Source organism: Amblyomma maculatum, chromosome 3 (genome assembly GCF_055883805.1).
Source record: "Amblyomma maculatum isolate TAMU_Amacu chromosome 3, ASM5588380v1, whole genome shotgun sequence".
In the NCBI taxonomy this organism is placed as follows: Eukaryota; Metazoa; Arthropoda; class Arachnida; order Ixodida; family Ixodidae; genus Amblyomma; species Amblyomma maculatum.
Window position 1 is genome coordinate 202,910,823 of NC_139346.1, and position 24,091 is coordinate 202,934,913.

Below are 24,091 nucleotides of genomic sequence, written 5' to 3' on the forward strand. Positions count from 1 at the left end.
AGAACTCCAGTTTGTAGAAACAAGTGAATGAGTTACAAAATCCTGCTGAAGACGTTGGCTGCTTTGTCAGCTGAGCACCTTGGTATATCCTGATGGGCTCATGCTCAAGTTGTTTGCTCTTAGCACACCCTGAAGTGATGGCGCTACACTAACACTTTATTGAACCAACCTAGAAGGACTAAATTCAATTAGATTCATTTTAAAGGCCACCACTGGCACTTCGCAGGATAGGGGTGATAAAGGGATCACCTAGAATATAGTTTCATATCAGTGCTCCTAGTTATGATGCAGTCAACTGGCTTTGAACCTGACTGGCAGTAGCCTAACTTGTGGAGCATTGCGTAAGGGGGCAAGGTTGCAGCCCGCATATGCTGCTGCAATTCGCTTGCGGCAACTGTTTTAATTATTTTCAATTTTTGTCAGTTAGAACCTAGAAACTATGCATCTTAGGCCACAGTGGTCAAGAAGGAAATGTACAACAGAAGCACCGGGCTCAAAGCCAGCCTGGTTAACTGCACCGCATACAGTGCAGCAAGTGCACTTGGGCAACCAATGGTGCGGTTTCATATTTGTGCTTTCTTGGTTCACAAAGAGTGTTTGGGTGGTTGAGGCCCGCCACGGGTCTTGCATACCAGTAAAGCGAGAACGGACTTCGTGTCGTCATGAACGCTACGTTTCGGGCAGCATTCCACAACCAAGCCGTCGCAAGGAAGTGAGGAAGGAAGGTCCTGTTATGGCACTACGGCTCTTCCATCTGTTTCACAGGCGGTTTTGTTTAGTTTTGCGAGCACCTTATCTCACCATTAATCAATCGCTGACATCATTCCTCCAGTAAGGAGATATCCGCTTTACAATGTTTCATGGCAGCAGTCAGCAAATTCAATTTTCAGTGTGAGCTAACATCAAGTCAAACTGCAATACTAGGCTTTTTCTTTTCAATGACAGTCAATGTCAAAAAATTTTGTAAACAGGTATGAGCCTACAAACCAATTATTTCCTGCTTCCTTATGTAATGCATGTCAGGCCTTACAGGTATAACAAATGATGCTGATGATGGGTGAAACTAAAATTTTTTTGCAATATCTGTTTCTTTTCATACCCACGTTTTCTGGCTTACAACTGTCTCTACTAATTTTCAACATTATTAACACTACACTATTTGCAATCAATTTTTTCCGTGTTTAATTCACAAAAAAATTCCAATTTGCACACCTCTATTGAATGTCTTTTTTTATGGTAATATTTCACAGAAAATTTTCTCAACAATTAAACCTGGCAATACTGCAATAACATTGGAAAATATGCCATTTGATTTGCCTTCAATTTTTATTATCTGAATTAACTTTGCACCAAATGTTTTTGCTATTCATAATGCTCTAGCATATAGTCATCATGGCCATTACCAGATCTAACACCATTATATGATACAACTTTAAAGTTGTACTGAGTTATTTCCCGATGAAAAAGACAACCCATGGTACCCAAGAACGGCAAGACACCAGGCACACTGAAATGAAGGTAATTTTTTCCTTCACATGATGCTCATAATGGCAAGCATGACCACCTGTAATTGACAGCACAAACTACAGATGGTTTCTTAGCATAATGAAGCATATGCCAAGAGAAAGGAAATGTAGCCGGAGGCATCAAAATAGTGAGAAGACTACAGCCGATGGAGGAAGTGGCTGACTGGAGTATGACATCTAGACTGATTAGGTGAGCCGACCAGAGGTGGAACCACACACTTCTTTTTCATGATGTTGCAGTAAATTAACTAAAGAAAGAAAGAAAGACATACTCGCGATAATGTTTTTTACTTGTTTTAAAGGAAGGCTAGAACAAAATGTCGAGAGATTAAAGGCACTTAATCGATATCACAGAAAGAGAGACAGTGTGTGAAAGAGGTGCAGTGTTTGCCTGATTGGACGATCATATTTTTGTCTCTTTAGCATGGCTCCTGATAGGCAAACTCAATTTACTGCACACAGCAGTCCGTCAATTTAAGTGCCTGGAAGCAAAGCTTTCCACTGTCAAAGTTTGTGCCGAAGTTTTCATAATCATTCACATACCAGCTTATGTCCTGGCTGTGCGTTTAGTAAAACAATTGATATCATGGAGAGATAACTGAAACAGTGCTTCTGCTCTGTCAGTATTACAGCAATGAAATGTGCAAAAAAAAAGTGACGTCGCATTTTTGTACATTGTTGTTTGCGGATTGATTTCAAACATCTCACTAGCTGTGCAGTCAACAGAATGCAAGCGGCTGCTGCAAGCGCCACTGGGTGCAGTTTTGGGAGGGATGAGATAACTGGAAAGGGTAAAACCAGGTTTTTGCAGCTCATGCTCCAGGCATATAGTAAATGAGGCTTTGGTCACAAGTACAGTACCGCTCATATGGAATTGACATTTAGGATCACAATATGACATGAGAAATTCAAGAATTCTTCAACACTGCTGTAAATTTAAAGGTCTTCTAGGTCTCGAATATGGCATTTGAAAAATCAAGCTTTCCTACGGGTTTCAAGAACCACTATGGACCTGGAATAAATAATGCTGTCGGCCATAACTGAGGTAAGCGAGAGGTGAAACGCAGTATGAGTAGCAGACAGTCCCCATGCGACCGCTCGGCAGATAACAGCAGTGCCATTGTTGTCATCATGAAGTGAAAGGTGAAATGCAGTACGAGTAGCAGACAGTCCCCATGCGACCGCTTGGCAGATAACAGCAGTGCCATTGTTGTCATCATGAAGTAAAGATGTATGGGACTAGTATAAATTGCTCCTTCCCAGTCAGACACCTACTAACCTAGCCATTGTAATCAATATGAGAGTTCTTTATTTCTGCAGCAAACAAAACCTCACTGCTGATGATAATGGAACAGGGTAGTCTGATGTGGGATATGGCTGGGCTGACGCCCTTTGTATGTCACTTTTATTTCTGTAGCATGCACACAAACACAACTTAAAAGAAAACATACTTTATGAACAATCAAAGAATGCCGTTTTTCATGCATCTTGGAGATGAATGAAGAAACCCAGTACATCCTGTGATGGCAATCATGACAAGCATCCAGGGTTGAATCAAGTGATGACAAACAATGCAAATTCAGTCAACAGCCTCAACGCGGCGATACCAGAATCGAGCTCTGAAGTCATCACTGCAAGTCAGGAAGGCTGGACCCGTTGGCGAATGGACCAAGTGACGGACTGTGTTGTTGTGGCCTGCATGCAAAGTGATGAAAAATAAGTCTGTAACCACGAAAACTTCACATTTACAACGGGTTCTCAAAACTATCATTAGCCGCAAGTTTCACCAGAGTCTCTACCTGGTAAAGAAAGGGGGAAGAAAGTGCTTAAGTTAGTATAGACACCAAATTTTGGTTGCATTTTTCTTCTTGTTTATGATGCATAAGGCAGTCATGTATGTGGATCACCACGTGGTTACAGCCTACGCCCACTGAATAATTATTAATAATTTTTTTTCTCACTTGTTTTAATTACAGTAGCCGAGCAATGGCTGTGACGTGAAAGTCAAGCCAAGGTCACGTGAGGGATGAACAACCAGCGACACAATCACTGATTCATAATTTGTGGTGATTCCTGTCTTTGCAGTAGGTTATATTTAGCCTTGTGAATACAAAGGACAGAGGAACGATTACACGGCTATTTTTCCATCATCGAAGTGACCTAGACATCGACATCACAAGCATTGCTCGGCTGTTGAAACTAAAACAGAAACAGGTGAGAAAAGAAATTCGATCATAAATTATTCAGTGCTTGTTAGCGGATATCACGTGGTGATCCACATACAATATATTTTACGCATCATTGCAAAAAATAAAACACGATCCCAAAAATTAGGTGTCTATACACCTTTAATGCAGAGCACAGTGGAAAAAAGAGAGATCATCTAATGGAATCACAAGGCACAACCAGTTCCTGTGGCTTTTACGCACGATGTGGCCACCAGGGGAGCGTAACATACTAGGGGCCTTTAGCATCATTCATTCTGCTGGCAATTCTATGGGCACGCCTGAAATATGCACCTCATTTCGAAGCATTTATTAGATTTTCACTTGCTTGAAACATGTTCTTTTTTTTTGTTGTTGTAGGTGGTGGAGCGTCTCTAAAACACTGCCCACATTCCGCACTATAATTAAATAACGTAAATTTTAGCTTCAGTAGAAACACAGTGTATATAACGGCACCCACTGAAATCCCTCAAGTGAACACCGCGTGACATGCATTCAGCCACAGCTAAACATACACAAATGTGAACATATACAGGAGCTGTGTTTTGCTCTAGCTTTCATGTGTCTTTCGTTACACGCAATTTTCAAAGTGTAATAATTGATTTCTGAATTTATACTTGATGCTATGACCAGAGAAAGCTCTGTAGACAATGTTTCCTATTTTTCTTGCAAGAAATATAGTGCCAAACATGATAAGCAAGTGATCGGTGAGGACACGTCGCCGGTAAGCAGCTCCGTAGCTGGTCGATTTTGCATTACTGCGCACATCTTAACTATCCAAGCTTTACAGAAACCACAGGAGGTGGGCCTTCATTCGACAGCTTGACAGTCGGCTGTTTCAACCGAGCTCGTCTTTCACATTTGATACCTGCAGCTGCAAACAGTAGATTTGCAAGCTTTCCCGAATTCCATGATTTGCTGCAGTGAGATACGGAAATCAACGCGCAGAAAGAACGAAGAACAAGTACAACACAGGACAAGCACTAAAGGATAGCGCTTGTCCCATGTTCTCCTCGTTCTCCATTCCTTCCACGCTGTGATTTGTGTTCAAACGATTTACCAACCTTCCCAAGCCTATTCCCTTCTGAAGATCCTGTTTTGATTACAAGTCTTACTTTCAATTCAATATAATGATAATTTATAAAATGCACAGTCATATTTTTGCATAGCGCATGTAAAAGCAATGTGATGCTTACAAGCATTCTGTTGGTGGCGAGGTTTTAAGCATCGCACTCTGCTACATATTTTCATAAAACTGCTTCCACTGCCGTCGAAATGCATTCTGTACACACATTAAATGAAACGGAGAATGTGGTTGCTGTAGGTGATGAAATTTTGCTATGCTTCCTGGTGAGTTCGTCTTCGGGAGCACCAAAGAACAATACCTGCTCCTAACAGGATGCATGGCTGCAGTTGCACCCATGTACAAAAAGCTTCTTCCTCACTTAGCGCATTATTATATATTTCTTGCAGTAGCCAAACGCACAATTTATTCATGACAGCAGATCAAACTGTGTATCTGCAGTTAACCTCAAAGGGAACGCGCCAGACCATCCCTCACATTATCACATCTGTCAGCTTAGCTACCATTCTCATAATAAGGCACTGGTGTTGGCAATATGGTATCATGAAATAGCTTTTTAACTGACGCGTCTGGTGCCTGCTTCGAGGCACTTCTCTGCGGTCACAAATAAGGTTACTTGCACAGAAAACAGTATGAAAGCTTCTATACATGCTCAAAATGAGGAGTTTTAATACCAAGAACAGGCACATATAAGCGTTAAGGTGCTTGAGTGCTGAGTGAGGTTGCACAATTTTAGAGCATGTGCCGCTGCTCCATAGGAACGCCAGCAGAATCAGCGGAGAGGAAGACCCCCGAACATGTGCCGCCCCTGGCAGCGATAGGCCGTTCTGGTTACACTAAGTGGCTGCACTCTCGCCATAGCAAAGCCAGTTCGTTGGAGCACCTCCTTCTTCCGCTGTGGTGTGGAGTGTTCCTCGTGTCATCTACTAGTTGTGTAAGCATATATGTCTGGTGCCATGTCAGGTGCTAGTCAACAATGCACTCTGCGTACGTCTGATTACTTTTGTAACACACTTTCAATACACTAGCATTTTCCGGTCTCCCTGTCTAGCCAAACGAAACCCAAGTCAAGCCTCGTGATCTTATCTGTACGCTAGCAAAACGAAATCAGTTAACATCAAGTCCATTTTTTGGGATAATTACATGACCCATCAGCCTTAAACACTTTAGCTTGTCCTAAAATATTTCAAGCACACCAACAAAGGCTTTGGACACTGTGTTAATTCCAAATCACCTGGTCAAAATACCAGACATATAACTGAATACAACCATCCAAGATTTCTGTGTGCCATCCTTATTCAACAATGTTAAGTATTTGAAAGACATACAGCCTGCTGAATGTATAATTGAACTGGCCATATCCTATCCTGTAATATTCACAATCAAGTTGTGTGCACACTGTCCTGATGTCACGTAACTCTCTATAGTATAAAGGTGTATTAGACGTGTTTGCCTTGCTAAACTAAGACTTCAGTGCTTTGTTAATGGTGGGCTGTAATTCTGTCAAAGTCAATTACGATACTGTTTGAAACCCGGATGACCTTACACATTCAAAATATATAGCTTTCTCGATCTGCAACACCATCTTTAGCCATATGCTCCCATTCAGCGAACATCACGCAACACTTTATAAGTGCAAGACACTATACTGTACCCAATACATTCATGCCCATTCTTAGTCACGCAAATACAGCAGCCCTATTGCTTTTTGGCAGTGAATTAGCAAGTGAGATTTGAATTCAATTCAAAGAACTATGCTGAAAAAAATCACCACCAGCAAGGTTGCACAAGGTTTACACTGCTAACCTGATGATTATAGTTTGCATTTGCATCTTTTCATCATCAGATCATGAAGGAGACAACAGGCATGAGGCAACTGCTTAAGTCTCTCTGGATAAAAAAAGTCTCTACTCATTGGTCATGATCCTTCATCATCATGACATCTGGTGGAATCAGGCAATAGACCAGCTCAGGCATTTTAATGGTACCCTCCATATCTGCATCTGCTCTTTAACTATATGGACTAGCTGCAAAAAGCAACAAAATGAGAGAAATTGCAAGAAAAATGTTATACATATCTGCAAAAATCTTCTCAACGGAGCTATAGGTGGATATCGTGAGAGTAGAATCTTGCTTTATTTGCTTTATTAAAACTCGCAACCTGGTCCCATAAGTATACTCAGAGTATTCTTATCAAATTTCTGGTCAGCTTGGAGCTCAAACTATCAAGATTGAACTGAATTTAACTGCTGATGCAAACACTAAGGCTCAAGCACAGCCTACAGTTTACAAGCAGCTCCACAATAACAGTGCCTGTAATGAGCAATGGCCTTACCCAGTGAAAGGAGACGCTGTCGCTCAGCATTCCTTGAGTCCCAACTGCACAGACTGGTTGTCTTTTCATCAGGAAAAAGAACTGCACAAGGAGTGAGCAAAAATATGTACAAACACGCACTGCCAGCCACGACTCATCAAGAAATGCGGCATTCGACAATGGGAACCTAAGTCCCCTTGGCAAAGCCTCCATAATTTCATAACAATATGGGCCGAGAGCAGGGAGCAAAATCAATAAAGCCAACTTATATAGGAGTCTTTTTATTTTTCCAGAGGCACATAGAGGCAAGCCACTGTGCGAAAGTGTCGAGCGATATAGTAAGGAACAAAAACTCACCATTAGAGGCAGCTTGTGTTCTGCTTTCTTACACTTCTGTTAATAAACACAATTGCCAAAAGGTCTACTTAGGCTGGGCACTGTCACATTCAACTAGACACAGCTATCCAGTGATATAGTGCATCTCTAGCCAGCAGCTTAGGCCATCCTCTGTATTGGCTATGGCATCTTATTTCACCTGGACAGTACTAGTATCGGTGTAGTACATTAGCAGCGATGGAAATCGTTGAAGGTTAGCACTTATGCCTGATTCACTTGAAAGCATGAGCACTGCATATACTACCAAGCATTATAACATTGTTTTTTTCCTGGTGCTTGTTTCAGTCTTAAAAGATCTAATAAAATAACAGCAGCTGCATGCTTTGCAAACATAAGGCACCATCTCTGGTTAAATACCAGGTGACTCACCATAGTCCTCAGTGTGATTGAAGATTCCCTGTGCCCTGTGGCCTTGCTTGCCGGTAGCCCCCGCTCCCGTGTAAGCAATGAGGCACCGAGACATGGAAAGCTCCCAGAGCTTCACAATGGAGTCCTTGCCACTAGATAGCACATACTGTGAGGAATAGCAAGCATTCCCAGGATAAGACGAATGAAAAGCTGTGCAAGCCTTTGCACTTAAATGAGGCAAGCAAAAATAAAACAAAATGACACACAAGAAAAAAGAAAAATACTAGCCAGTCAGGGCTTTCTTTCTTCAGGGCTTTCTTTCTTCTCTTGATTTTAGAAGATTTTGGTACCAACTAGTATTCGTATGGCCTGGAATGAAGCTATGCTATTTGTATAGCCCTATACAAGACGGAAAAGATCTCAAACGCCCCTATGTGCCCTCCGAAATCTTTGCAAGGGTGATGGCTTTCATCAAGAGCAATTCAGCTAAATATGTGAGGCAAGATGTAATACCTCAGCTAAATGAAAAGCAAACAGCAAAACGCAACTGAGAAGGAAGAAACAAGAACATTCTGTGTATTGAAGGCTAAAAAAGATGCACCATTTGTTTTGGTTATAGTGAAAGAAAACTAATCGGTTTATCTTCAAAGCCAACAGGGAAGACAAACTCTCCTCACATGACCATGTGACGACCACTCATTGTGAATGAGAACTAGTAAAAGCACTATTAAACAAAACCTCCCAATCATTACGTTCTGATTGCTCTGCACTGTTCATGCTTCATCCACTGATGAGTAAAAGTTTTGGACGACTTCTAGCCTTTTGCTGCTACCGGCCTTCTACACTGTAGATACCTGAAAAAGCTATGTAGTAGATATGCTAAGAAAAATGCCATAAGTGAAAATAAAATAACGAAACTAGGCCGATTCCTGAAAGCGTAAGGAAGCACAAGCCAGCATATAAAATAAATCAATAGCACTGATCAAAATGATTCCATCACATCAGCTGTACAACTGCATAAATTTCAGAATTTTATATGCTTTGGCAGTAGGTTCTGTTTTTGCAGTGCGGGCTCTTACAGCATGCCTTCCACATCTCTAACAGCAGACGCTGGCACTTTTGTCTCGTAATGTTCATGCAATGCTGTTCTCGAACGCAAAGCAAATGCATTTGCAACAGTCGTGTGTGATATGCCGTCATGTCACTTTAATAGGCACGCAGCATAGCACAGACTGTGCACAGGTGGTGAAAAATGGTCGCCCTCAACTGATATGCACTCATAACACGCAGCGAATAATGCAACACAGAATGCAATGAACTGCTACTCACCTTCCCATTGCGAGAAAAAACCGCAGAGCAGACCTCGTTGCCATCGTGTGCTTGGGGGAACGTGCAAATGCACTTGTTGCTCACGCCGTCCCAAAGCTTCAGGTCACCATCTTTGGAAGCTGACACGTAGAGTTTTCCCGAGTTGTTGTAGCGGATCTGACGAACACGAACAAAGCCACAAACAAATACAGGCATGAATACCCTGCCTGACATTAGGTCACTCCCTTTCACACACACACACATACGATCAGAAAATTTTGTGGTAGCAGACAACCTTCCTAAACTACAGCAGCAACAACTATGAAGGGCATCCATAAAGTAAGTATTACTGGCATTAAGCATCAGATACAGAAATGAGACTCGAGTGGGAGCTTCGTCTTCGCCTACATTTCCAGTGCCCAGCACCATGCACTTCTGCCACTAATGGACGATCTGGTGCAGACCCTTGCTCCTCACCTCCTCATTATGATAGTTCATGAACAGCAACCACTTGTGCAATCACCTCCTCATCGCCGTGGAAATATTTCTTGCGCTGTAAGCTCTTCGCGGGAGGGAAGAGGAAGAAGTCACTCAGTGCGCTTTTGGGTGAATATGAAGGATGGTAACAATATTTCACCTCCTGAAAAGGCTGCCTGTGTCAGTCACCTGCAGTGTACTGAATGGCTGGAAGGTTTCTGCATGCGCGCAACAGCCTTCGTCATGCAGAGGCTACTGTGAAGCCTGCACTCACATTAGCATGTCTCATTATTTATTCCACAGTTATCAACCGGTCAACGAGCTCACAAAAATTTCTGGTTCGTCATCGAGCGACAGTCTTCGAGCGACAGCCATCCTGGCTTGTTTGACCGAGTTAAAATCATCTGCACCGTTCGATGACATTCTTAGAGACTAAGGCATCAGCACTATATGCCGCCAATAGCTCAGCATGATTCTTCTTCAAATTGCGGCCATTTCAACACAGAAAGCGAATAACTGCGAGTGCTTCAAAGTTTTCAATGGAAGCTGCCATTGTTGGTTCTATGCTCTGGCGATGTTTTACAGCACTATAAACAGCACAGCGTATATATTCCGCTAAAAATAGAGTGATATGCATTCCTTTTGATGCCTTTTTATAAATTTACAATACTGATAATATGAACTTTACGAACACCCCTCATAGCTATAATAAAAGTATACAATTATTAAATGAGCACCACAATAACGTAACGATAATGTAGCACGTGTTAAGATAGGCTCAGAGCCCATGATTTACTTTCAGGAAGATTGTAAAAGACGAGAAAAATAATGAAATATGTAGTTAAACATGAATGTAAGGAATATCCAAGTAACAAATTTTTTAGAATTATGAAGTTTCTCAATACCCCAACACCGTACCCACTGAAACACGCATATTTGAAAACGTTATGCAATGAAAGTGTTGTGGTAGTCCACACTGATATAACTAATTGGCTATGCTAATTGTCTGTCTGCCAGTGCAGAGAATCAAAATTGTCAGAACAACGTGAAAGTTTCACAATAAAATACGAACTGACGTGAGGACACCTACGACCTTGATAAGGGGCCGCAGTTGACAACAAAACATGCGTGCTCTAGCATCTTCAGCACACCTGCATGGCAAGTGCAATAGTTCTACGCTGCTTGTACTTTTAGAACATTGCACCATGTGGCACTACTACAGTTCATACTCAAAAACAGCGAGAAATACTAATAAGAAACAAGAAAAAAAAATAAACACCACAAGCAGTGTACACCAATTACCGGCGTACATTTACTAGCAAGATATTGATGTGATTATAGCTCTCGCGCGTGGTTTTTTGGGGGAGGGTTAAGAGCGCTGGCAGCGCAACTGCCCCCCCCCCCCCCCCCCCCCCTTGTCTCAGAGCTGTGTTGCCCAAGCCCCTGGCGTAGGCAGAAGTATTTACAGTCGCGCTACCAACGTGATCACAAACAGCTTCTCCACATTTATGACCTGAGGAACAAGGGTTATTTTAGTTTCCATTCTGCATTGCAATTTTTGAGTTCTTGCATGAAAACTGCATACATGAAAACCTAGATGTAACGAAAAACTGATTCTTTTTTTTTTTTTTTTTAGTTTCATTGTAACAGAGTTAAATTTTGCTAAAAGACTGCATAGACCCTCGAATCCCTGTCAATATTTATCCTCCAATCTCACACACATATAAATAAACTCAATGTTTAGCACCAAAGACATTGTAGTCAGCTTACCGCATTTATTGGAGCCTTGTGCTGATCTGAAGGCACACTTGACACAAAGCATTGGGCAGTGTTGGCATCATACAGCCGTACTGGATCACAAAAGAGAGAAACAACGGGCATTGAAAGTCAACCATTCGAGCTTTGAAGCAGCATTAAGATTATTGCCCAAATACCGCGTTAAAGCATTAATTCGAAACAGCCATCACACCAGCAGTTATTACTGCACTGTAGGCAGCCAGGAGTAGCGCAACTCATGTAATGCTCCAAACCAGGGGCTTTTGAGGTATCAAATAAATAAATAAATAAACTGCATCCTATGCACACATCTGGAAATCAGATAAAACGCATGCACAGACTAGAGGTTAAACGCCTGTAAAAAAAAAAAAGACATTTTCTGTAAAAAACTTTAGTTTTGGTACTTTACTATGTGAACAACCTTGATCACTTCTCTTTCAAACATAGAAAAAATCAGACCCAGAAATGATTGAGACATTACTGAAAAGCTTAGACAAAGCACTCGTGGCAGCCTTGAGAGGTGCAGACCCAAAGCATCTTGCATAATGCGTCAAACCACAGCATCGCTGGATGCTAGGCTTGTGTAAGCTGGTGGGCCCATGCTAGTTCTCTACAAGGCAGGCTTTGCTGCTCCACACTCTCAGGTGGTGGTGGTGGTGGTGGTGGTGGTGGTGGTGGTGGTGGCGGCGGCGGCGGTGGCGGTAGTAGTAGCAGTAGTAGCAGTAGTAGTAGTAGTAGTAGTAGTAGTAGTAGTAGTAGTAGTAGTAGTAGTAGTAGTAGTAGTAGTAGTAATAATAATAATAACAATAATAATCACTCTTACTGAAAAAGCTAAGTAGATTCATTGAGGCCTTCTTATAACTTTCAGTCTCTTCAGCCTTTCAGCCTCTTGTTTTGGACCACGCGAGGCTTTTGTGCTCATTTCATGCGCTTATTTTAGTCACATCAAGACCAGATTTGGTACGCATGATATGTAAAGTATGGATAATGCAATTATTTAGGAGTTAATGCAATCGGTGACAGCTTTAAGACTGAACATGTTTTCGATATTCAGGCACTAGCCACTGAAAACGGTACACAAGATATAAAATTGTCTCAAAATATATGCTAGGCAATAATGTTAATTTGCTCAGTTGCACGTAGTGATGCGTTAGAGACAAAAAAATCTTGCACTGTTCATTTATGCATTGCATTCAAAACAAGAATGAATAGCGTGACCTTAAAACTAAAAACAAGTTTGGAAAGAGGAAATTAAGCTCTATAATGGCACAATTCTTGTTCACTACGTTAGCACCAATATTAAGAAAACAAAGTTTTTCAGAGGCATGTCTCCTTAATGCTGACAGTGCTAAAAAATCACAAAACACTAGCTGCTGCATAACGAGAGGCCTAAGACTTACTTGTGGGGTGCTGAGTCCCCACCAGCACATAGTCGCCAGATGGGTGGAATGCCAAGGACCGCACCATCTCCGCCTCCTTTGGATATGAAACAACCAAGGTATGAATTCAGCCTGGAGTATTCTTTTTTTAAACGACTGACTCGTTAACACATCCAGAATTCATAGGGTTCAAGATCAGGAAAGACGGCACAGGCATGGGCTGTGGAGTAATTTCCATCACCTGGGCAGGCATTACAAGCAAAGTGTGTGTAGAGCACCACTGCCTATGCATGTATTTGGAATGAAAAGGAACTTGCATGAATTGTCTTGAAGGCTCGCTTGACCGATGGCTTGGAGTAGTCAAAGAACTTTACAGTATAGTCCCTGCTACCAGATGCCAAAATTTGTTCTCGTGGGTGGAATTCAAGGCATGTCACTTCCTGAAATTTCATTAAACCATGTTCAGTTACAAAGATGCTTCAAAACGCATCTTATGGAAGCACAAATGGCATACTTCAGGCACCAGGAGCCTCACCTCAATGTGGTCGTAAAGGGTGCGAATGACAGGATGTGTTTCCATGTTCTGCTGGGCAGACTCCTGAGCAGCCACCTCAGGTGGCATGGCACTTTTCGCTAGCATGCGGTCCACATCCAGAATCTGCGTGACACGAGGAAAAATCACTGCAGATTTAAGCAGTCCAAATGCTGCCCATTTTATACCTTGCAGCCCTCCAGTCAATGAACCCGTATTTTAAACCGACAGCGTTTAACACCCCGTTCTGTAGAAAATATTGCAAACGCTGCATTTTCTGCAAGGCCTTTAATGCTATCATCTTAAAATAATGACTTTCATCATTTCTCCTGTGCTTCATGGTTCTGCATAATGATGTGGCAGAAGCTGCCAACTTGGGGAGCTCCTTTGAGATGGGAGGGGTTGCACATTCGCACAGCTCATTTTTATACTTATGTCAGGTGGTCTTCCACATAAAATGGTAGCTTACAACTGTGTGCTAACGAGCATGTGTGAGATATCCGAGACAAAAATTAAGGGATTATAGAATAACCGAATATCGAAGTGCGTGTACTTGAACGGGGATAAACATGGGTAGCCGCAAACGGGAGACGGAACTCTTAAAACCTTCTTAAGCAGAAAGAAAGATGCAAGATCTGTATGTGATATGCAAAACTGCGCACTAAAGGTAATCGCTTTTGATGAGCTACTCTGGCAAATGATAAGGTCGCACATTTAGCAATACTAAAACAGTTAGAAATGACACCAAAGACATTAGCACCAGAAACCTTGCAGTTCTAGAGAAAATATGAATACGGCTCACCTTGATTGAAGCATCAGCTGAGCCTGTCGCAACAAGCTGGCCTAGGAGAAAGTAAAAGAGAGTTATCAAGAATCAAGAAGTTTTTATTCAATGATACAATTTTATGGCAATATACAGGCAATACACAGTCTTCCAAGGAGACAGGGAGGAGGAAAGACCATTGTGTACCGTCTCTGCTGAATGTTCCTGCTCTGCATTGTGCCTTGTGTGATGTAACATAACAGGTCTCGTATAATGCAGGCTCAGGTGCAAGGGAGGCAGCTGGAATAAAGAAGACAGTGGTACTGTGAAATAACCGGTTCACTCAAAACATGTATGTGGATGAATGCACACACGTGCACACATACAAACGTAAGCACATTTGCTGGTTCCATGAAGTGCTTAATTTGAACATGACATTCTTCATGTGTGTTAATTAACTACCACTTGCAGTCATGAGAAACAGGTGATGAACAAAGCGTACGAATGACAGCTATACCTATGTCACACAAGCAAACTTGCACTTCCCTTGAACTTCCTTCCCATAAAGCAGGGGTCCTCAGACTGTATTCCGTGATCTACTTTGGTGGGTTCTACCGGCTCTCGCTGAACTTAAGTTTTCCATGTTCTTGTTTTGAATTTACAGGTCTGAGCATGAGTTGGAGGTTGGCATTTAATGAAAAGCTGATGGTACAAGAAAGAAAACAAACAAATCCTTACAAAAAAGTGAAATGACAGAAGAAATCAGGATGGGCCAATTCACAAGCAACATCGATCGACTGGGGCAGCAGGGGGGTCATGGCACATACTATGGCTGCTGGGATTTTTTTTTCTTTACGGTAAAATAGTTTAAGAACCCCTACCATAAAGGACCATCAAGGAGATCCTTCTTAATGTAGTTGCCACCATGTGACACGGTAACAGCTTCCCTGGAGGGGGCGCCAGGTACTGTTCACTTAAGACCCATGCATAAAACAATCGATTTGATAGCACCTTGGACTTCTTTAACATTTTTCCAAGCAAAGTACCATTATTCTTACGTTAAATAAATGAAAAATGCATCATATTTTTTTCTCCAGAGTGCAACGTGTATGCGCTCAATTTTACTTACATGCGGTTTTGTCTACTCAGCTCCACAACGTCACAACGTGCACCTGATTTGAGAGTCAAATTGCAGAAAAATGTTTACCTGGGCTCAAGTACTTGTTCCGGGATAAAAAATTATATTATAGCTGCTAATGAAAGTGAAATGAGCGTCAACGTTTAGTTTTAAAAATCGAAACTTGGGATCTTTAGGAGCGAGAGTACTCCCTTCGCATGGTCAAAGGAGGTGAAAGAACTCTTTACATTAGTAACTTCCTTAAACTTCCTTTTCTAAAGTTCTAAAGGACTGTTGTGTGACACAGCACCTCATCCCCCTCGAGATAAAGATGATTCTGGCTGAAGGAAGTTGAAAAAAGTTCAGTCATGTGCATGTAACAAGGGTATTACTCGTATAACTACTTCCCTGCAAATGAGATCACTCGTTTTTGAGTAAAATATTTAATGCACGAGGCTTCCACATAGAAGATGAAAAGTGTTTAATATTTTAAACCTTAGCTTTTGTCATTATTAGAGTTCTTCTGTACAATAAATTATAACAACACCCATCACAAGATCAATAAGAAACATCAAAGATAGCAATAAGAAACACACATATTAACTTTGAGTCAGGTACTGCTGCCTGCACCTAAGTAAATGAACTGTTCTAAGGCTCTGGTGTCCCGTAAGCATCAGAACACCTTTACTACAGAACACATTTAATGCAGACACACATTCTTTCTATCTTGCTTTTGTCAGCTACAGGTAATGCTGGTGAACCAATTATTGTCCAGAATTAGTGGACAATTATGTTGTAGTCAACATGCCCAAACCAACCTAAAACAATCACAGAAACATTATGGTACTTGGGAAAAAAGTATATTATATTATAGGCATTTGCATGAGACAGAATATTTTTTCCCATGCTTCTGAAAAGTTGGCACAACCAAAAGCATGCATACTCTCCCAACAAAAAAAAAAGAAGAAGAAGAAGATAGCCATGTAAAGTGGCTCAAAAATATGAAAGTCGGGCAGAATGTGATGACCACAGTAAAGACATACCCTCAGTTTCATACTCCAGGTCAATTCCAGGGCCCATGTATGGCTGATCTGCATTTACCACCTTGCTGCTCTTTGACTCTGGCAAGAATATAAAGAAAGAACAAATGATGACCTGAACAACCCCAAATGTGGACTCACATTATTTAACACATATTAACAAAAAATTCACTCAAAACACTCTGTCAGCCCAGCAGCATTCTTCACACAAAAGCATAACAGTGCAGAAAGCAGCAGCAGACCTACTCTCATGTTTAGTGTGCAAAAAAATATAAAAAATAATCAGACAAGTTTCACTTCCACAGTCTGCATTTAGACTGGCACCATGATTTAGGCTGATACCCTGAGATCAAAAAATCCTTATGTAAAGAAGTGACATGTAATGACATGAAATGCCTGTGTAAAGAAGTGACAGAGACAGCTCATTTCAGAATCATCTACTGTGCTGTCACAATTTCAGGAAACCTGCGACCAATCAGTGCTAAGCCGACACTGCTACAATCAGACAGCCGGAGGCATGCCCGTGCTCTTTTGAGGCTATGAGGCTCGAAATGATGAGTGACGCAAGGGTCCTAATGTGCTCAATTCACAGCTCAACCTTTCACATACAGTCAAAAAACTCAATTTAACGAAAGTCTCGATTTAACGAAGATATTCCAATCCCCCATCAGATGCTCATATGGTCCAATGCTCTGAGTAACTCGAAATAATTAAACCAATTTTGCTATCTGTCCTGATCTAACAAACTTTTTGTCAAAAAAAATGAAGGTCAAAAATTATTTTTATGGTCTATTTTGTGTAAAACGGCCAAAAATCTATTAACTGCGAGTTAATGGTAACATCGTTAAGAAACTTCGTCCCGCTTTTGCCAAACTGTGCAGTGCAAAGTGGGAGATTTGTGGATCTGAATTCAGGGGAGTTCACAAATCGGAAAATGTCTGCATGTTGACCCGGTGACGGCATGCAGCACCACTGCCGACACTGGGTAAAGTTTTGGATGCCCTTGATCTGCTGTGACAGTCTGCCAGAGGAACACATGAAAAGACCGTGGACTTCTTGCTTCAAACTACAAGCAAGCAAAGATCAGCAATTTCTTTGCTAGGAAAGAAGTCTGTAGTTTCTTGACACCATCCTCGATGACATACAATTTTTGTTGCTTCTTTATATACGCACCAGCTATCAGTGTCGATAGTCTACGCAGGCCGCAATTTCAAAGTAGCAACATAGCATAGTGGGCAATTACTGCTACTACATTTCAAAGAGGTAACAGTACAACTTCCCTGGTTCTTCGTATAAGTTGCGCTAGTGCGTCCTTTCAAAACGCCATTTCATTTTCATGTAATTCACGCTTCGCAAATATGGTGGTATGGAACTTCCTTGGCGCCGCAACAGCGTACAATAATCGATTTTATCGGATTAAGTGACCGAAGAAAGTCCCCTCGATTTAATGAAGTTCCCGATTTAACGAAATAATACACGGCTCCCCTCAAATTCATTAAATCGAGTTTTAACTGTAAATGAAGCTCTCAGAGTTGACAGCTCACTCCAACTCGACCATGCCATTTGGTTCCATGACATTGCATAATCTGTGTACCAATCAGTGCCTGGCCATTTCACCTACAAACTACCGCCTGCCACAAGCACGCTCACAGTTTTTCGAGGCTGTGAGGCTTCAGACGGTTGACATCACCACAGCTGGGCAATTTTTCTCGACATAGTGGTTTTAACACTATTGCGTTGAAAGCCTGCTGGAGGCATGCTCATGATTGTTTAAGGCTACATGGGTTCGAACGATCGACACTGCCAACAAGCAATATTTTTTTATATGGGGTACTAACTCTGTTGCAAAACGCTCCTTATAACCAAATTTTGAATGTTATGTCACTATGAGAAAAAAAATTCATTAAAAAGAACATTCTCTCAGCTTGACTGCTCACTTCTTCCTTAACGAGAATAGTACATAGTATAGACAGCCGCATAGCAATTTTATATTGCTCATGGATGTCACATAGTGGTGTTTAAAAAATAGCAAAAATGTTGGTTTTAGTGCTCAAGTAGCAAATGAAAACAACGTAACAAATTTAGTAAAGATAACTACTTTCTAACTAAGCACTATTTTCATGCATTATTTCATTTTCAGAAAAAAAGTATAATATTTTTATATTTTTTTTTTCTAAACTATTTTAGTGAGACCTATTTTTGCACTCGTCTAAAAATTTAAAGGGCTGTCACATGACTAGAAAATCTTTTTCTCCAAAGATATTAAAGGAGTTGTAAGGATTGCTTTTGGTACGCAGAAATGTGAATGTGGTAGGCACAGTCAAGCATCAGCAGTGGTTCCTTGTGAGTACATAGGACAAATGGGCTTGTCGACACCGAGCTATTCGCACTTGCTAGGTGAACAGCATCTATGGAGGTCATTGGAATGGCAGGCGTACAAAAGTGAGATGAACCTGCTTGAAGGGGGTCGTTTCAGCAACAATAGCAAGGCTGAAACTCTCTGATGGTCACTTATAGGATACGGCGAAACAAAAACGCCAAATTAGTGTTGTCAAGCATGGCATTGGGGTGACCAGGTGCATGGTGCCAACACGTAGGCTACACAGGGTTACAAAAGGGAAACATTGGAAGCATTGGATGTTTGGTTGAGTGTTGTTCCCTCTCTCTGTAAGAGAGGGACCTGGGTACAAGTTGAGGTTGTGGGGCAGAGACCCATTTGATAGGCTAATAAGGTCGCTCAAGTCATTGCCATTTGTATGTTTTGACTTTTGTTGCTCTTTTTGCTTGCAATGTGTTTTGGGGAAGAGTTGCAAGTGTGGTAAGTAGCAAGCAACCAACCGTGGTGATGCTTGCTGCAATTGGCTAGGATTCAAATGTGGGTTGGACCCCAAGGCATTAAAACTGAGCCCCAAGGCCTAGTCGAGTGTTCTGTGCTACGGCTTAGCTTGTCATCTTCGGCTAGGCTCCATGTGTTACCCAACCTTGCTGTATATACTGTAAATCTTTTTTTGCATAAACTTCAGTTAATCTCTTTGTTATCTCCAAGTATCGCTATTCATATTTTGTTACTCATCGTCGCTCCACCTCACTGTCCCGGAAGAACAAGGCCTGAAATTTACTGGAGTCAACAACAAAATTTTGGATGCCTGTTTCTTCTTTGAAACAGCGTGCAAGACAACGGTGTGCATGAGGCACAGTATGGAATTCACCTACGCAAACTAAATTAGTTTGTCCCTGAATTTTTTTTTGTGCTGTTCCGGATTTAAGTTTCAACAGCTTTATGATGACTGTGGCATCATAGACTGGTTTTTGTCACGTGAGTTACATACAAAAAACTGCCGCACAATCACTGCTTATTCTTATCTTTTGTGGTTTCAAGCTCTTAGGCAGGCTTGTGCAAAAGTGGCTGTGAATTAAAAGGAACAAAGCAACAACCACACTATCGTTTTTGCAAGCCTCATGTGACCTCAACGCATCAGTGACCTCACAGCCGTCATTCGGCAGTGCAAAAACAAACTGAAAGCGCACAAGACAAAAACAATTCTGTTAAAAATTGTTTATTACTATTTCGCACCAACAAAGTGGATGTTGATTTTTTCCAATGTCCTGCACATTATTCCCAAGGCAGAAAACACAACAAAAAAATTCTTAAGGAAAATTATTTTGATGGTTAAGTAAACATTCAGCTAGAAATTTTACGAAAGAAATCAGGGAGGTTCAAGCGCAAACTCTGGTGCATTTGGCATTGAATGACGTGCAGAGGTGGCATTGGGAAGTTTAAACAATGCTTTTGTAGCGTACTTGCTTGAATAGGTGGGAATTAATCATATTCAGCAGAGTACGCAGGAATTCTGAGCCAAAAGGGATGGTTTTGCAACAGCTGTACCAGCAGTGCCAGCTGTTGCTAGCAGCACAACGACAAAAGCAGATAAATGTAAGACATAAAAAGACAAGAGACGGCACTGTTCGTACAATTGATGCAAAACCCTTTTTTTAGAGTGTAGCTCTTAGGTGCCTGTTCTTGGTTTGCGCATCGTCGACATAGTAAGCATAATCAGCCACCTCCTAGCTGCAGCAGGTATAGTAGCAGAGCGAAGCGTCGCCTCGTACTTGCCACAGCTAGCAAGCATCAAGACTGGAGAGATGGAAATTCTCTTCCCACATTTAGGAACGAAGGCAGAGGGAAAGAGAATAAGAGGCAATCAGTGTCCCGTGACTAGGAGGGTACAGCTGGAGTGGAGAAATGCCCAACCAGAAGGTGGCTGGTATGAGAGGGACCTGGGAGGCGGCCACCGCGGAAGGAGGAGGCTATGAGGAGGGACGAAGAATGTGGAACTTGAGGGTGGTACGACAGGAAACCAAAGGGTGACTATTCACTAGGAAAGCAGGAGCTTATGGCAAGAGCAAAGAAATGCACAACATGAGAGTGAGAATGAAAGATTATATGAAGAGGATGGAGGAGGCTAAGAAAAGGCTCGAGGAATGCCCAACATGAGGGTCGCGCAACAAAAAGTGACTACTGTGAATGCAGATGCTTACGGTAAAAGTAGAGGTATGCCCGACAGGCGGGTGAGAACAAAAGGTGGAGAAGGGGGCTGCGATTGGAGTGTGGAGGGCAGGGGCAGAAGACACAGAAAGGTAGAAAGTGGAGCAGGAGGGTATAATGGGGGCAGGGAAGAGGGGTTGTACTCAGATGTGCACCAATGATATTCAATCACAAGAGGAACCCACCTACGTCGCCCACTGGCCAGGTGCCGCTCGAGACAAAGTGGACTGCTGTGACAACCTCATGTAAGTCATGTACAGACCTCATCTTTCAGAACACGATGTTAGACCAGTACTTGGAAAACATCTCCTGCCACTCCCCAGATGACAAGGCCCCTTTTATAACAGCCATGAACTGGAAAAGGAGTGTCACTTCGAGCAATATTACGTGGGTAGCTGAATAGCAATCTCTACCTTTATCTCAATTCTTTATCTCAATATATCACAAAACTAAATCATCTGTATAGCTGCACTGAAAATTAGCATCACTGAGTATCATAATCGTCTGCTAAATTTTTCGCCATTTCAGGCAAGTACCCAACAAAAACATCGAATAAATTACAACGAAATGTCATCTCTATGCAAAATCTGGGCCCCAAACAAACAAGTGGTTAAGCCAAGAAAACTTTTTCATGAGTGACACAACACTTGGTTGTTTGTCATAGACTTCCATTTCCTTACAACCAAGCACATGAAATCAATGCTGCACTGCAAAGAGAAGAGGCACAGCTGGCAGAGCATTTTGAGAAAATTTGCACAAGGAAAAATTTAGCAACACAAGCACAAATTATTACCCATATTTCATTTGCAGAAAACAGACATGAGTTTAGGAACTTACTTTCAAATGTGGAGTGAAAGGAAAAAGCACAAAAGGTGACATGATTGCAATGAGGAGGAGTAGCAGTAATGTAGAAGTAGGTGCAAGCTAGTTGCTACATGGCAGAAAAGCAGAATGCACAATAAACATATGCTATGGAGAGGATATATAAGTTGCAAATCAGCCCTGTGCATTGCGTAGCCTCTCCACAGCTCCCGTTTCTTGTGCTGTAGTACACGCCTGTTAAATAGGAGTGACAAAAACAAAATTGAATGCAGTCCTTGCAGTAAACACTCCTCTACTCTAGAAGACACATACCTTGTTCCGCTCGCAAACCCGCACTGACAATGTTGAGCAACCTGTCCGATGGTGGGCAAGCAGGGTGCGCTTTGACCATGTTGGACAAGCTGACTGCAAGTGTCTGGTGGCCATCATAGAACAGCTGGCTGCAATAGGCATGAAGCGTATAGTCTTTAATGCTATGATGAAAAGTTGGTGTTTGTGGCCAGATGTAATGTGAGATCAGCATACATCCCTGGCAAAAGAGGCCAAGTGGAGCCTTCAAAAACAGAGACGGAATTAATAAGAATTCAAATAATTCCAAATGGTGTTAAAATGGTCCCAATAGTACTTTGGGGAATTCTGACTGGCTTTTTCCGACTGGTATACCATCCGGATCGTGAAGCTTACCAGCACTCAAACGCGCACACTTCGCTTCACACAAGTGCCAAGTTCATTGCAAACTGGATCAAAAGGCTGAACACTACTTTTCTGTCATTCATGCACTTATCCATTGACAATAAGTCTTCCTTTCCATTTCATTGCTTCGAAGTAATAAAAGTCAGTTACCGCGTGTTGTTGACCTTCCAGAATACAAAGATACACTTGTTAGGTGCACATATACTACAATGTCCGTCAAGCTTGTTTAATGCTTTGGTGGGATGGTTGCGGATTTATATATCACCAGTTCTCCGATGCACGTGCAGCACCGCGCGGAGCCGCATGCGTAATGTTTTTTTCATAACTGTAATCAGTTCTCTACTGAACTAAATAATGATATTAGTAGTAAAAGAAACCAGTATGATTGGACCTTTTATGAAGGAGGCAAATTTGCACGCACGCATTTGGTATGCAAAACGCCTTCGCAACATGCGTGTCGCACTGGGCTTCTGGTCAAAACATTTTTGTGTAACTGTTGTATCCAGCTTTGCCCATGTAGAGTGTCATGTCAATGAAGCAAGGACGACAACAGTGTGTCCAAAGGTTCGCGATCATCGCCGCCTTGGTACAAGGGGTAGCTTACCTAATAATGAGCCGATAGAGTGCCTCCCGGTCTTTGATGTTGGGTGTGTTATTTAGCATGTTGAGGTGGAGAAACCTCAATTACAATAACTCAACACAACACAGCTACAAAATAAGCTTAAATTCGTCACAGAGTTCAATCTTCTGGAAACAGAGTGCTCAAAAGCGAACCAAAAAGCCACGCGACGCCGCCAACACCAGAATAACGACCACGTCAAAAACATCTAGGCCTATCAAAAGCAGCAAGCAGTAGCAATAAGCACTCAAAGATTGCGGTTCTCTCCGCTGGAGCGCTGGCAACTACGTAATATTTATTTTGTAATGACTAAAATTGCTTTATCGTAAAATACTATACAACATACAATTTATTATTATAAATGTTATTTGCAATGTTTATTTTTTATACCAACGGCGCCGCTTGTCCTGAGCTACCTGAGCTCCGAACCGCATCTAGTGCACTTTACATGGTAGAATTAGTTGACCTTGCACTCTATCCGGACCATCCGAACGTTGCACAATAAGCATGACCTGCGAGCCTGCAAGACTACGCCTGTGGGGGCATATTGGGGGTAATCTCGGATGCCATGCAATAAGTTTTGCAATTCCGCCATAAAGAAAGAAAATGTTCCGCTGCCTGCCGACAGGCGGCGACGCAGACATGCGGACGCAGCCAACGCTAATAGAACTAAGATCAGTTGCTAAACTCTCCGGGTTCTCCATGCTGCTGAAGCGGCGCGTCAATTTTAACGCGCGGTGGCGCTGCCGTCGAAACAGGCTCTATCTAGCCGCTGCTTGGCCGCTGTCGAAGCACAATCAAACGCTGCGGGCCCGGCCGTTCAGCGTAGCATGTAGCATTCGGGAATGTTAAATTACTTGGTGTCCTAAATGCCGTACTTATCGTTTACTCACAGTCACCAATCAAATCTGAACCGTGTGTGGCGAGCATGCTGCAAAACTTTACTGCAGCAACTCGAGCGATACAGGTGAGCGCTGCTCAGGCAACGCTACCGTTGTTTTGTTTTTTAGGAAAGTTGTTTTGCTAGTTTCTTCCCCGAAGTGGCATATGAGAAACGTGCAATAATGTTAGAGATATGATAATTGCAAGGTTCATCGTCAGTTCGAAGTATGTTTCTGCAGTTTCT

General features: G+C 42.0%; 1 protein-coding gene across 1 annotated transcript; it reads right to left on the reverse strand.

The window, feature by feature from the left end:
• Positions 1–2,893: 2,893 nt before the first annotated feature.
• On the reverse strand, positions 2,894–23,197 carry CstF50 (cleavage stimulation factor subunit 1 Cst50). Its single transcript, XM_084599285.1, has 13 exons — positions 22,951–23,197; positions 21,966–22,093; positions 16,289–16,366; positions 14,336–14,428; positions 14,168–14,208; positions 13,369–13,491; positions 13,151–13,273; positions 12,855–12,930; positions 11,449–11,528; positions 9,223–9,378; positions 7,915–8,059; positions 7,171–7,251; positions 2,894–3,221 (listed from the first exon to the last, which is right to left on the reverse strand). Exons 1-13 carry the CDS (start codon positions 23,007–23,009, stop codon positions 3,106–3,108), a joined length of 1,299 nt encoding a protein of 432 aa, XP_084455411.1. The 5' UTR covers positions 23,010–23,197; the 3' UTR covers positions 2,894–3,105.
• Between the last annotated feature and the right edge of the window lie 894 nt (positions 23,198–24,091).

Bases quoted from the DNA above. Each gene is read 5' to 3' on its own strand.
- CstF50 (XM_084599285.1), bottom strand. From the start codon at position 23,009: ATGCTAAATAACACACCCAACATCAAAGACCGGGAGGCACTCTATCGG. The intron at 13,274-13,368 runs GTGAGGCTCCTG...ATGAAATTTCAG, and splicing joins CCCTTTACGACCACATTGAG to GAAGTGACATGCCTTGAATT. The intron at 9,379-11,448 runs GTAAGCTGACTA...CGTGTTCGTCAG, and splicing joins ACAAGGCTCCAATAAATGCG to ATCCGCTACAACAACTCGGG.